This window comes from Haliaeetus leucocephalus, unplaced genomic scaffold, assembly GCF_000737465.1.
Source record: "Haliaeetus leucocephalus isolate CR32 unplaced genomic scaffold, Haliaeetus_leucocephalus-4.0 Scaffold92, whole genome shotgun sequence".
NCBI lineage: Eukaryota > Metazoa > Chordata > Aves > Accipitriformes > Accipitridae > Haliaeetus > Haliaeetus leucocephalus.
In genome coordinates this window covers 522,456-535,928 of record NW_010972528.1, presented here as the reverse complement: position 1 = coordinate 535,928, position 13,473 = coordinate 522,456, and the positions used below count along the sequence as shown (strand labels likewise).

Here is a 13,473-nt window from a genome sequence, read left to right as displayed (position 1 = left end):
TGTTCACCAGAATTAGCAGCCTTCTTTGTAAAGCAGGTAGAGGTTTGCAGAAGCAGCACAGTTTATGGCCACAGCTTTACATGATGCTCAGTAGAAATCAAGGAGATAAAGCCGAAATACCAGTAACTTAGAGTCACCCATAGGAATTTCTCAGGCCAATGCTACCTATCTTTGGAAGAAGCACAGTTCACTTTTGGTTTTGATGAAAGGAGATCTTAGATGATCAGACCAGCCTCAGACCTAAAACGGCAGTTACACAGTACCTGATTTTCAGAGGACCCAGATTTTTCCTCAGTGAATGTAGAAGCCTTTCTGCAGCTTGGACTGTCATGTTGTTATTCGAGGATCTAGAACCAAAGGTCATTGTAATGAACGGCTTGCAAATAAGCCCCCCCAAATAGGTCCAAGCAGCCATTAACTCACATGTACTCTGTCAGACCAGTACACTTCTCCAGGAGCAAGCACAACTTTTCCAAGTGCTCTGGCTGAAAGTTGCACTCTGAGAGTCTGAAAGAGTGTGAAAGACAACAGTCTTAGTCCCTTACAAACAGTTCAGGCTTTCTGACCCAGAAATCTCAGGCATCACACCCTTTCCCCACAGAGAAAGAAGGATGGCACCAAAACTTTAAAAGCCTTGCAGGGCTTCCAAAAAAGATTGTGACAACACTTCAAAAGCATCTGTTGAGATGTTCTGATACAGCATATGTGTATGCTAATGGTGCAGCTTTTTGCAGCACCCTGTCCTGCGACAGGGACTGTAGGCATGCCTACAGGTTCCTAGGTGAGGAACAGTCAGTGGGGAAGCAGTGAGAGAAAGGGATGTGGGATTCTCTGTGACGTGAGAAAGCTCTTCTCAGAAGGTGAACCAAAGGAAATGTATTATCTATTAGTGTTAAATATCACCATGCCAGGCGCTAGGGGCTGCAAGAGGTTTTGTCTGCTTTGTCCCTAGAAAAAGGACACCACCTTTGTCAAAGAAATCACCAAAAAAACATCTGTACCATTACCTCAAAATCTTTCTCGGATCATCTCTGCTTGTCAACTTGATGATTAAAGTTGCTTTGGAGCACAAACTGCACAGAGAAGACATGCGAGTGTAAGATTTGGAGGGAAAAAGACAATTTTTCCCAGTGGTCAGAATTTAACAATACATCAAAGTGCACAAAGCAACACAGCGCAGCAGTGACAGAGGTACCTGGCCCAGGTCACCTCTCCCTACAATAAACCAGCCCAGGGAAATGTTTCAATAAGGTTTTGCTAATGCTAAATTGGCATAAGTCAGCACTGGTGGTTGGAGAAGCAATCCTGATCTGCCCTGCTTTTGTCTGCCTCCTTTTGTCTCTGCCAAGCTCTGGGGAGAGCCAAAACAGGAAACTGATCTGCTTTAAAATAGTGCAGCCAAAACATTCAGCACTCACATTTAACTGCAGGAATTAATGGAAGTGACCCTGGTAAAATTTGGTTCACAACAGACCAACTGGTCTATGTGAACATAAACACTGATAAGGTCAGATCTGCAGCATGGCCCAGCCTTGTGACAAGCAGTTCATGCCAGTGCAACAAGCCCAGAACCCATGGGCTATTTTTGCCAGAGAGGAAAGGAGATAAAGACACAAATCCAAGTAAAGAACATCGGAAATTGCTTTCAACAGACTCACTCTGAAACCTGTGTCTTTATACACAAAAATGACTTGGCCCTGTGGAATAACAGTTCTGCTAGCTTCCTCCTTAGCAGCTATGTTTGGCCAGTAGAAACAGACATAAACAAAAGCTTTGCATGCACTTATACATAAAGGTAGTTGAAAACATGGCCCTCATCATTATTACCTGAAGATAACAAGCTTTATGATAATTAAGAGAAAAACATGCAGGGAAGAATCAGAAATTAGTGAGGAGAAAGACACACCTAACTTGAACTTCAGTAGTATTTCCAGATGTGGCAAAGGCATTTATGAGATGCAGAACTCCATCCTGAGAAATCCTATTATGGCTGAGACTGCACAGAAGAGAAGGAAGGTTTTTCAGGTGTTAAGATTCAGGGTTGTCCCCAGGCTCCTCAGCCACAGAGGTGAAATTCAAGTTGGCACCAAAGGCAGAGCAGTTCGTGGGGTGCTGGGCACCTTCAGCTGTGCTAAATGTACCACACCCCTCCAAGACACAGCGCTGATGACTTGGGTGACACAGCCAACTTCCAGCCTGCACTCCAACTGCTGGACTAGTTGCTCCCCCACCAAAAAGGGAAAGGAAGAGGCTGGCACAGGGCACAGCTAAGCTCACAGCACCTACAGGCCTTGAGTTATTCAGAGAAGACAACATAACCAGAAGTGATGAACTGAAAACTCAGGGGACTGGGTCAACTTCTGTCACACTACCCTGCTCTTGGCCTTGTTATCTCCTGCTGATGCTAATAGAAAGACTTTTACTTACTTCAGCAGGTTTTGGGTCAGACCCTGAGTCACCCTGGCCTGGAGATCTTGAGCTGTGGTCTCCCAAGAAAGTGGGAGTGGGCAAGAAGCATGAAACCAGCTTCAGGGAGGATCACGTGAACACCTTTTTGCTAGGGCACCTCAGATTCACAGTCTGTTTTCTTACTTGAGGGAACAGGTAACAGGCACTTGATGCAAGTGGTCCAAGAGGCACCTCAGGCCTTCATCTCCCAGCTGATTCCTGGAGAGACTGAAAGGTAAAAGAACAAGGTGGCCAACTAAAACTCAGCCTTTTAAGCAGCAATGCTCCTCTGAGAAGCTTTGAAGAAAAAAGCCAAACTTCCTGGACTTAAATCCCAGCTCAGCCATTACAGGTCTGCCTAAAACAAACTGCTGCCCTACAAAACTACCTCATGCATAAGCTCCAGAGCAAGCTCAAATGAAGAGCCCTGAACACAAGCTCAGAGCAGAGCTCAGATGAAGCAACAAATGCCTCAAAACAGCCACAGAGTGAAAATCCCAAGACAGTCATCCCACCAGCTCAAGCCCTCTTAAAATATATGTATAAAGGACCTGTATGATTACTAAACAATTTTGTTTCTAAATAGTCTGAACTAGCACACATACACATGCAGACAGGCTGGGAAACCCCAGGCAATGCTGAACCATGCCAACCCAGCTCTCCCTCAGTGACTCCTGTTCAAGGTCATGGTAACAAACCAAGCCCCACTTACTCTACTTCCGCCAGCCACCCACGCTGTTCCAGGACTCTGCAGAGCTCATCTATCTGCCCTTGACCAATGGCACAGTCCGTCAGCCTGCATATGAGACAGCAAGAGAGTTAAAGCATGGCCGGCAACTAGGCTCAGCCTGAGCAGTGACAGCTGCCCACCAGAAGTTGCATTTTTACCCCAGTCTCCACGCAACATTCACCGAGATGAATGCCCTTAGCTGGGCCAGTGGTTGATACGTCTCGTAATGCCTCCCTGAGGTTAGTAATGACAAACCCCAGGTTATAAGTGGGCAACAGATCTTTTGACATTTTTTGCCATCTCCTTGGTGCCTAAATGGTGACATATTACAGTCTTCTTTACAGCGGCACCCAGCAACCATCACTCCCAGAGAGGTCACAGACATGTATCCCATACACATCACACTGATGCTCATATGGAGATTATCACCCAGAAATTGAGGCACACATTTGGAAAATGTGGTGGCTAGGACTCAATTCAGTTGCTTGTGCAGCAGAATTTGGTGCCACTCAAGATGGTCCTTAGTCCAGTGGCCATTCAAGAAAGGCGCGTGCCTCTGCCATCTCAATCCATCCAAATGGTACCAAGTTGCACTTAGGCAGCTGAACTGAGCCCCAAGACTTCAGCTACTAGCCCAAGCTTCTTGACTACCAGCCCATGAGTTCTTCATAGAAGAGGAGATTTGGCTACCTACACTAATGTTTCAAACCTAATCAAAACAAGTGAATTATGATTAAGTGTTTTATGCCAGTACCTGCAGGATGTCTTTTGGCTTCGCATGCTTGCTCCTAAATGCAAAAAAGCATTTTCATTTGACCTGAAGCAAACACAAAAGAGAGTCCTTCAGCAATGCTCCTCAAAGATGACAAACTTAGTAGTCCCCTTAAAGCTGAGCTGCTGGGCTCCAAACAGTCTGAGCATCTTACCGGACTTCTACCATTCTGATCCGCTCACAGAGGTTGACAGAATTGATGAGTAAGACCATGCAACGTGGGGAAAATGTAGCATTCCTAATACTGAAAAGGAGGGGAAAGAAAGAACAATTAAATTAGCTCCCAAGAAGAAAGGTTCCGATACATACGGCCCAATTTTCCCATTATTTACTTTGAGATGCAAAAGGCTGGATCCATCCCATTTAACTCGAGATCAGTGAGCAAGGATCTAAAGTTTTGAGCACTGGCACCCAGTGTTCCTTTAACTAAAGGAGAGACTCCTTTGACTGAAAAGGGAGTACAGACCAAGGGTTTACACTGAACAACTCCTCTTCAGGGCTACTTGACTAGAGATACCCCAGATTGGAAGCAACCTCCTGAGTGAGCAAATTCAGTGTCTCAAGACACTGCAGCTCCTCCCTGCTACAACATCTTGTAAAAGATGGCCAAGATCCCTGCAGGGGCAGAGCTGTGAGATGCTGATCACACACACGGGTGGTGTGCTGTCACTATGTGTCAACCAACAAGTTCTACATATGTTATGGATAGCATCCATAAGTCAGGTTCCACGGAACCTGCTAAGTGAGGATTATCTGGAATGCTGTACCTAGGGTGGGTATTTCTCCTCCTGTCGTCTTTTTTTTCTCTAGTTATCATTAAAGAAGAAAGGTTCAGTGCTGCTTTGGTTCCAGAAACAAGACAGGAATGGGTGTGAAAGAGTTTCTGCATTTTCTTTGCCTAGCTTGTTGATCTACAATTACTGATTAATGCTCCTGAGATATGTTGTGGTATTAACACTTTCCAAACCAATGTTTCATGGCAGCAATCAAAGCAGGGACCCCAAACATTACCTCAGTAGTGTCAGATGACAGAGGTATGGCAGGAAGCTCAGTAATCTCTCAATGCTCTGGTCACTCAATGAATTTCCAGACAGACTGTAAAACATGGAAGGAAACAAATTCCAAGAGAAACTGGGACAATCTGTAAGTATTTCTATAAAATCTACATGGACATGCACACCCACATGTGCATGGGGGTGTTACGGGCAAATTCTGAAAAAGGACATGTCCAGAAATGCCCTGAAAGTTGGGTGAGATTTAGTCCTTACAGGCTGATCTCTGTGTTCCACTACATTCTATAGCCAACTAACATTCCAGTTTTAAAAGTCTTACTTTTTCATTACTGTAAATTTACAAAATGATGCTACTGATGTATTTCATGCATGCAATATGGCTATTATGTTATTTGTTATTACTCAGTTTTTGTTTTGACCAGTATTCTAATTTTCTTGGTGCCCAGCTCCTGCTTGGAATGACCAGCTCTTCAGGAGTTCGGTTCACGGCTTAGTGGGCCTGGTGCTCTTGCTCTGGCTATACTACAAGCCAGGGTCTCGAGGAGCAGATGACAAGACTTGTGCCTAGTCATGACTGAGGAAGACTGTGAGAACACATACACGTTCTGGGGTGTTTACACACAGACATGGTAGACTTAGGAGAGGCCAAACTCTGAAACAGAGAGGACAGTAGAAGGTGTGGGTTTATCTAAGCATCTGGATGAAGTTTTGCAGGGATTTCTAGGAGGCTGTTGTGAGAGGAGAGCAAATTTACACTAGCTGCTAACCTGAACGCCGACTCTGTGTGTGTGGGTTGGGGAGACAGACAGACAGGCAGGGTTGCTGACTGCACAACACTTACTCGATTTCTGTCAGCTGGGGACATTGAGCCAGCATGTGGCACAGCCTGGTCACATCCTCTGGACCCACTCTGCAGTCCTTGAGACTGAAGAAAACAAAGCACTCAGGAGCTAAACATTTCCCATGACCATGGTATGGCAACACTCCTTTCATAACCCGGAGCCTCACATCCTAGGATAAGGCCCATAGCAACCCTCTTGCCTCCACTGCATATATTTTGCTACCCACAATCCAGGACTGAAAAGTCAAAACCTGTGACAACCAGATGACTTCACCAGCTCTGAGCTGATTCAAGAGAGCCAGTCCACCAAAATACCATGTCACTTTGGGTGTTGCCTCCCTAGAGCCACATCATTGGTACTTAAATTGTATCAGGAGACTGAACAGCATCTTTCCCTGCTCAGCACTGTCTCGGCTCTCACAGACCAAGGCTGGGAATGGTGCCTCCGAAGTCCTTCTCCAAGAAGGAAATCACAGAAACCTTCCTGGGTAACAAACTGGCAGGTCTCCATGGGACGAATGTAGTAGCCAGCCAGATCTGTATCTCATTATTTATAGGTAGAAGCTTCCCCTGCAGGAAAGCAAGACAATCCCCTTGAGCTTAGCCAAGCAAAAGATGCACTATTTATTTTCCCATATACACCTGTAGCAGTGGACATCCCAAGTCTATTCCAAGAGGGTGTATTATTCACCCAACCACCTCCAGCCTCCAGTGACCACAAAGTACCAATACCTGTTGGCCTGGGTTGATGCCAGCTGGCCCGATCTCTTTAAGGCTTTGCCAAATTACATCAGCCAAGACCTTCTCCCTTGTAAACAAGTGTTATTTTGTGGACTGGCCTCTCTGACCAGTTTCAGCAGGGAAGAGGATGGAAGAGAGATATATTAAAGATGCACCTTTTCCAGAGGTGTCTCATGTGGAATCAGTCATGATGGGATACAAGCAGAGGAAAGAAACATCTGCTTTCCAAGAGAGCTGAGTGCCCAAAAGCAGGCAGGGCACAAGACAGCTCTCTGAGGAGACACAGCTGGAAGGATGGGTCTGTTCCACACATTACACTACAGATACAGACCCCCACAGCCATCTCTCCCTACACTCCTGGGTGACAAAAGGAAGCTGGGGCTACCATACCGAAAGCACCGTCCTTTTGCTTCATGCTTGGGATGCGCCAGGAAACTACTTCTCCATCTGCTGGTACTTCTGACCCTGGGGAAAGAAGGGTTTACCCCATGAGTTGTGCTGATGTTATTGCCCCCATGTAGCTGATTCTCCACACTGCAGCTGGGGAAGAGGGTGAGGTGGTGGCAGTGGCCTCGTGCTCCAGTCTGCCTTTTCTCACCACCTGCCAGAATTAGGTTCATGTCATCCCCAGATGAGAAAGGGCCTTATCATCCCTCTTCCAACCTCCAGAGAGTTCTGCATCCACTCAGCACTTTGAGCATTTGCTCTGCCCTGGCCCAGGAGGAAGATGACTGCACCCCCGATCAGCAGTTGGATACTGCCATCTGCTCCATACCCTCAAGCCACTGTCAATCAATCAGCCATAAAACAGCTCACCCTGCTTCCACCACCCTGACTGGACTTTGGAGCCAAATGGCACACCTCAGGGACTCACACATCACCATCTATTTAAGATTTCATAAGGAGGAGTTTGAAAGGCTTAGACAGATGAGTGGGTATGATTTTACCTGATTCTCTCCCAAAAGGTTAGATGAACCACCTGCATGTGTCCTAAGCTGTAACCAGAAAAGAACATAATCAGGACGGAGTTTGAAGACACATGCTCCTGCATCACTCCTCAAAAACCACAGTCTGAGGTTTCAAATAGCAAAAAATAGGAAAAGTGCTGCTGGTCATACCTGAGGTTCATTGTTTTAATGTGTTCCAATGTAGATAAGGACTGAGCTAAGAAAAACACAGAGTTCAGGGAGATCTGGTTGTCATTAAGCCTACAGGAAGAAGAGATGAAATCAGTTGCTGCAAGCAAAACCACTAGCAATTTACACTGCGTCACCCGATAATAGTGATCCTTTTCCAACACTCTCAGAGACAGCTTCTTTGCCACCTTCTGCCTGTGTTTCTAACTACAGTTCTGCAAACACAACTCACTCCAGTATTTTTTAAATTCATCCCTCACTTTTTGAGTTCAGAGAATCACAGAATAATTGAGGCTGGAATGGACCTCTAGAGATAATCTAGTCAATCTCTCCTGCTCAGAGGAGGGTTAGACTAGAGCAGACCGCTCAGGACATTGTCCACCTGGGTTTTTAACATCTCCAAAGATGGAGAATCCACAGTCTCTCTGGGCAACCTGTACTAGTGATGGACCATCCTCACCACACAAGTTTTTTTCTCATGGTTAAATGGAATTCCTTTTATTACAAGACACTGATGCAAGGCAGAAACAACAGTTGTAGCAGTATAAAACCCCCACTAATTGAGATCATGCTCAGGTCTATTAAGTCTGTCACAGTATCTAGTGTGACCACGGGCAGTGTGCTTGATGCTGGGGAAAAAAACCCAGATAAATAACAGCAGTGTGTTTCATTGCACTGACCTGAAGAGAAGCTGCAGACTGTCAGTAACTGGAACAGTCTTGGCTTGAGTTCCATTAATCAAACAGGAACAATAAATATCTTTCAATAAAACAGAATGGTGCTATACTCCTTAAGCCACAGTCCTGCACAGTGCACTTGCAATGGGAGTACCAGGTAAAATACGCAGATAAACATAAGCCACCATGGTGGCTGAATTCAGACTCCACTGCTGAAGCGGGAGCTCCCCAGCATTTATCTTCCAAAAGTGCCCACCTCAAGAGAGGGAGGACTGCTCTTCCTTCTGGTGAGGAACCAGGAGAGGAAAAATCCAGTGGCCTGCTAAATACTCCAGCCTGTTTTAGAAACCAGGTGCCACACCTGCACACGAGACCACCTGTCTCCTTCATGGAGGACTGAATACAGAGGCTCTTGGGCACTGATCTCAATCAAACTTCAAGTGGAGTCAAACTGTTCTGCACTATAGGTGGGGATAGACCAGGTAGCACAGTGGGTCTACCCTCAACAGACACAGAACATAACTGCACTTGATCCTGAAAAGACCTTCCCAAATGTGGACTGTGATTCCACAACCAATACTCCCACAAAAACCCATCCATGAGTAAGGAGAAACAGGTGCTACTCACTTGAGAGAACTTAACATTTTCAAATTCGGGAGGAACTGAAACAGCTGCAAAAGTCCTTCATCTCCCAGATGATTATATGATAGGCTAGGATTTAAAGAAAGGCAATTAATTTTCACAGAAAAAAACCCAATGGGCACAATCAGCTTTTAGTGACAAGAGCTCTGAAAGCAGAACACGGGCACTCTAATCAAAACAACACATGCACTGCCCCTCTCCACTGATGACTAAAGCCTGCAGGGAAACCAGAGACTGGAATTAACGAACACAAGATAGCCAAAAACCTAGCTCAGGGCTCATCCTTTTCTCATGTCCACCAAGTGACCCCTCTGGACTGACAGTGCTTTTTAATGCAGTTACCAGGGATCAGAAATCCACAGCTCTGAGAAATTATCAACCTGGGCAGGCACAACAGAGGAGCCACAGATTAGGCCTGGAGAAGCAATTGGACTCTGACATTAGAGCCTAAGGGTTACAATGAGGCTATGGCCCATGTGAGATCAAGGGACATGATTGCTTAAGAAGAGCAAAGCCTAAAAATCTCTTCCACAGGCTGCCAGGCCTAAGGGAATAGCCAGCCCTCAGGTGGTGGTACCTAGAATACATGCTTGTGCTGGGCCTTGTTCTGTCCTCAAAACCTAGATGTGGGGGTGTGAGTTGGCTAGCCTTTCCATCAGGGCTGGGTCTGCTTACGTCTTGGTGTCAGCAGACAGGATGACTCCCCACACACAGCACTAACTGAAGAAAGTGCTTTGGTGCTGAAGGTCCTTGCAAACCATATGTGGGATCACCAGCACCCTTGATTTGGATGGGATTTCTCAGCCTCTGCAGCTTTTCTCCCAAATGGCCCAAAGGCAAAAATGACAGGGCAAAGTTTTACAGCTTTTGTAACATCTGAAGTCAGGCTAAGTGATCAAACAGCCCCTTTCTAGACTTATGTCCTGCAACCTTTCCCATAAGAGAGCACTAGAACTGTATGTCTCCTTGGCAAAGGATATTAGCCCATATAAAGCTATGCCTTTCATAAGGCTACATCTCTACCACTTTCTCCACAGAACACTGCAGAAAAAACAACTGGCATTTTCTCAATATCCCAAAGAATGCAGATAAAGACCATAAGAGTTAAGAAGGACTCACTCCAGCTCAGAGATGCTGTTACATTCCTTCAGGACTGCACACAGCTTTTCCAGGTCACTGGCTTGAAAACGACTGTCTGTCAGTCTAAGGGGAAAGAGAAATCAGTAGTCCAGGTCTGCAGGATTGCAAACAAGATTGTAAACTTAACTCCTTCAGAAAACAAGAGAATAAACAAGGAGATAATAATGAAATAAAAAATCCCCTTGAAATATCTTGGGGTTTGGGGTTTTTTGTCTGCAACAACTGACAATCTGTACCTTCAGCTCTTGTCTGCAAACAGAGAATAAAAAGACAAGGTAAAGAAAGCTTGTGGCATGACAAAGAGCCAGGTCCCCAAGGTCCTGGTTAGAAGGCTTTAGGCACAACTTCTTCCTTCCTCACTGCAGCCTACAAAACAGACTGGCGTGCTCTGTGCTGGAATAAGAGCATGATCTGATATCCATCTGAACATGGGTCCAGCTTAGGTTGCATTTCTCTAAATACCAGTAGAGAACCCCTCCAACATCACAAGCTCTGTCACCACCAGCTCCCCCAACTCCCACATGGTGATGCAGGGAGCTGATGCAGTAACTGCACAATCACCACACCAATTCTGTGAATAAGACACACAACCCACAATCTATTTTGACTCCTGTAGAAGACCACAGACACTAACCACAGAGCTTCTAGTGCTGCAAGCTGGGAATGCAACACAGTGACAAATGAGTGACTGCAGGGGCCTTTACCAGCTCTCCTGCGATTCACCTTGGAGATGCAGGTTACATCAGCTATAGGATCCAGAGACAGGACATGCATGAAATACAATGAAAATTTGCCATAGTACCTTATTTTTTTTGAAGCACTAGGTGTCTGGTTTTCATCTCCATTTTGTTGGTCATCAGTAGAGAACACAGGCTCTTCCCTAGTAAGTGAGCACAAAACCAGACAAGGGTAAAACACCTATGCTTTAGCAATTTGGCAGGTCCCTGGGGCTACCCTGGCTCTAGCCCACACCCATATCTTGCCAATAGCAAGCTCTTCTTTCTTTCTGTGAATAACCAAATACAAGCATGCAGGCAATGGGGAAAGGGAAAAGACAGATTTCTCATCTAAGATACAGTTTGATGGAGAATTCAACTTTTGCCTAAACATGTTTTGTGAAAAGAGTCCACGTCTGTGCAAAAACCTGACTATTCATAAATAAATGGAACGTCGAAATCCTGAAATATCCAAGTTTGAAATGTCACCTGGTGCCTTAAAGGAGTCACGGATCACGTGTCTCAGGCTGTCACTCTCTTTCAAGGACAGCCACATAACTGGGTTGCATCCCATGATAGCCCTGCTGTTCCTCCCTGGCTAAGAGGTGGGATGCAGGTGTACTGTGGGAAATGCTATTTTACAGTGGGCTCAGTCCATGGAGAACAAGGGCATAAATAAATGAACCTACAGCTCCAGGAGCAACAGAAACCACTTCTCAAACAAAACATTTGGGTTCAACTGGTTTGACCCATAATTTTCTAAGGGGAAAAATTAAACTCCAAATTTATTTTGATTTAGGAGTACCATGATCCAGAATGCAGAGTGTAGTGAACTAGATGGTTTTAACATGCAGGGATCTCTGAGTCTGTTTGGAATTTGGTTTGGAGGTGTGAGGTTCACTTGTTTTTTTCCTGTTCACTATTATCAGATAGCACAGCTGCCACTAAACAGCCTGCTTTACTTAGGATGCTGTGGGTTGATATGTCCCCTAAAGACATAAAATGTAATCAAACACTGTGGAATGCAGTGGACAACTTCCAAAGTGGCTAAGAGAACCAGGACAAAGTACTAGAGGGGAAGGGGGGCAAGAACTGCTGTAAGATAAGCGTTACCCTTGGTACCTAAACAGGATGTAAGAACTAAATGAGATGCTGAGAAAACACCATTTGCACACACACACTCTACCTAGGAGGAAGGCAAGCAAACTCTGTGTCTGCTGTAAACCTCAGGACTGCAGTCTCACAACAATGGCTGTGAAGAAGAGAAGGAATCAATCAATTTTGGTTATTTACAGGACTTTGTGTTTTAAGAATGCTATATTTTGCTCTGCAAAACTCTTTGGTGACACCAATCTCTTAAAACACTCCCAAAGCAAGCAAAAAATAATCTCCATTAGTTTTAAATCCTGGTTGGATCAAACTATGCAATATGAGGTAACCCAGTTTCTCTGAACCATTAGAGAAAGTGCAAACAAAATAGTTACACCTGAACTCCAGAGAGCTTCCAAGGGAAAGTAATAGGAGAGAACTTCCAGTTCCACTCTGGGAGATGTCACCAGTTCTCATACTCCAGAGACCCTCTCTCCAAAACTTCCCAGGGCAGAGAGTAGGAAAGAGTCTAAAACTGCCCCCACACATGAAAGGACACACACTTCTGTACCTTCTCAAATTCTGGTTGATGGCTCAGATAAAATCAGCTTACAGCAATGTATTACCAAGTGTCAGTGTTAATAATCATCTTTGGACATGTTCTTCACCTGCCCCACTTCTGAGCTGACTCAACAAAAATCTCAGAACCTAACTCTCAGACTTGCATGTTAGGATGAACCTCAGGAATGATTCAAGACCTACGTACCTGACTTGTACCTCCACCACCTTCTGGCAGGTATTTACTGACTTCAACAGACTGCAAATGCCATTAACAGAGAGGTGGTTTTGACTGAGACTAAGAAAGATAAAAAAGGCAATTAGTTGATCACTGAAATCACACAGGACTGTCCTAGTAGAAGTTATCATCAGTGTGCTGCATGCTTGAACCCAATTAACTTCAGAAGTGGCACGGTGAAAAACACACAGGACTACTCCTGAGGAAGGGGTTTTAATGAAAGGGCACTTCAAATGCATTTAGACCAGTTTCCAAGCATGATGCTCTGAGGACGTGACCAACTTCAGCCTGAACAGTCTCATGAGCTGAGTCTCATCCTTCCTTAAGAGTGCTCAGAGCTGCTTCTGTAGCACTGGTCTGGATGAGTTCTTTGCCTCCTGGATCCCTGCTCGGCATCTCTGTAGGGTACTTGCCAGGCTCAAGAAAAGAGGGCAGTTTGGTTTTGTACAAGGCAACACTTACTCCAGCTGCTTTGAAATTGATATCCAAGTGAGGCTTTCCAGCAGGCAACTGCAGCCTTCATCTCCAAGCTTGTTACCTGATAAACTGAGGCGTTTTCCAGTTAGTGGGGACTGTTTTGAACAGTATAAACAACAAAGCCCTCAAAATCTGCTTGCTTTCCTTTTCCTACAATTGCTTTTTTACCTGGACTGTTCTTCTGTCCCAGATCACTCTTCCCTGCTTATCTCTGCATGAAGCAACTTCAGACAAAGACTTTTATCCCTAGGACAA

The 13,473-nt window shown here is 45.2% G+C and overlaps 1 protein-coding gene across 13 annotated transcripts in view; it reads right to left on the bottom strand.

Moving 5' to 3' along the window:
- NLRC5 (NLR family, CARD domain containing 5) overlaps positions 1 to 13,473 on the bottom strand; it is a 52,410-nt gene that overhangs the window by 15,829 nt on the left and 23,108 nt on the right. For 10 of the 13 annotated variants that reach the window (XR_775373.1, XM_010583227.1, XM_010583284.1 and 7 more), the window contains 19 exons: positions 13,204 to 13,287; positions 12,712 to 12,801; positions 12,043 to 12,108; positions 10,943 to 11,020; positions 10,120 to 10,203; positions 8,986 to 9,069; positions 7,664 to 7,753; positions 7,493 to 7,540; positions 6,936 to 7,010; positions 5,805 to 5,888; positions 4,962 to 5,045; positions 4,105 to 4,194; positions 3,933 to 3,995; positions 3,161 to 3,244; positions 2,593 to 2,676; positions 1,907 to 1,996; positions 1,008 to 1,073; positions 424 to 507; positions 264 to 347 (listed from right to left, as the gene is read on the bottom strand). Coding sequence is in view for 12 of the 13 variants with exons in the window: in XM_010583227.1 (XP_010581529.1) it covers positions 264 to 347; positions 424 to 507; positions 1,008 to 1,073; positions 1,907 to 1,996; positions 2,593 to 2,676; positions 3,161 to 3,244; positions 3,933 to 3,995; positions 4,105 to 4,194; positions 4,962 to 5,045; positions 5,805 to 5,888; positions 6,936 to 7,010; positions 7,493 to 7,540; positions 7,664 to 7,753; positions 8,986 to 9,069; positions 10,120 to 10,203; positions 10,943 to 11,020; positions 12,043 to 12,108; positions 12,712 to 12,801; positions 13,204 to 13,287 (1,512 nt within the window). In the remaining variant the exon portion in view is untranslated. The remainder of the gene's footprint in view (positions 1 to 263; positions 348 to 423; positions 508 to 1,007; positions 1,074 to 1,906; positions 1,997 to 2,592; positions 2,677 to 3,160; positions 3,245 to 3,932; positions 3,996 to 4,104; positions 4,195 to 4,961; positions 5,046 to 5,804; positions 5,889 to 6,935; positions 7,011 to 7,492; positions 7,541 to 7,663; positions 7,754 to 8,985; positions 9,070 to 10,119; positions 10,204 to 10,942; positions 11,021 to 12,042; positions 12,109 to 12,711; positions 12,802 to 13,203; positions 13,288 to 13,473) is intronic. The other 3 variants (XM_010583290.1, XM_010583275.1, XM_010583308.1) reach the window with 3 other exon arrangements.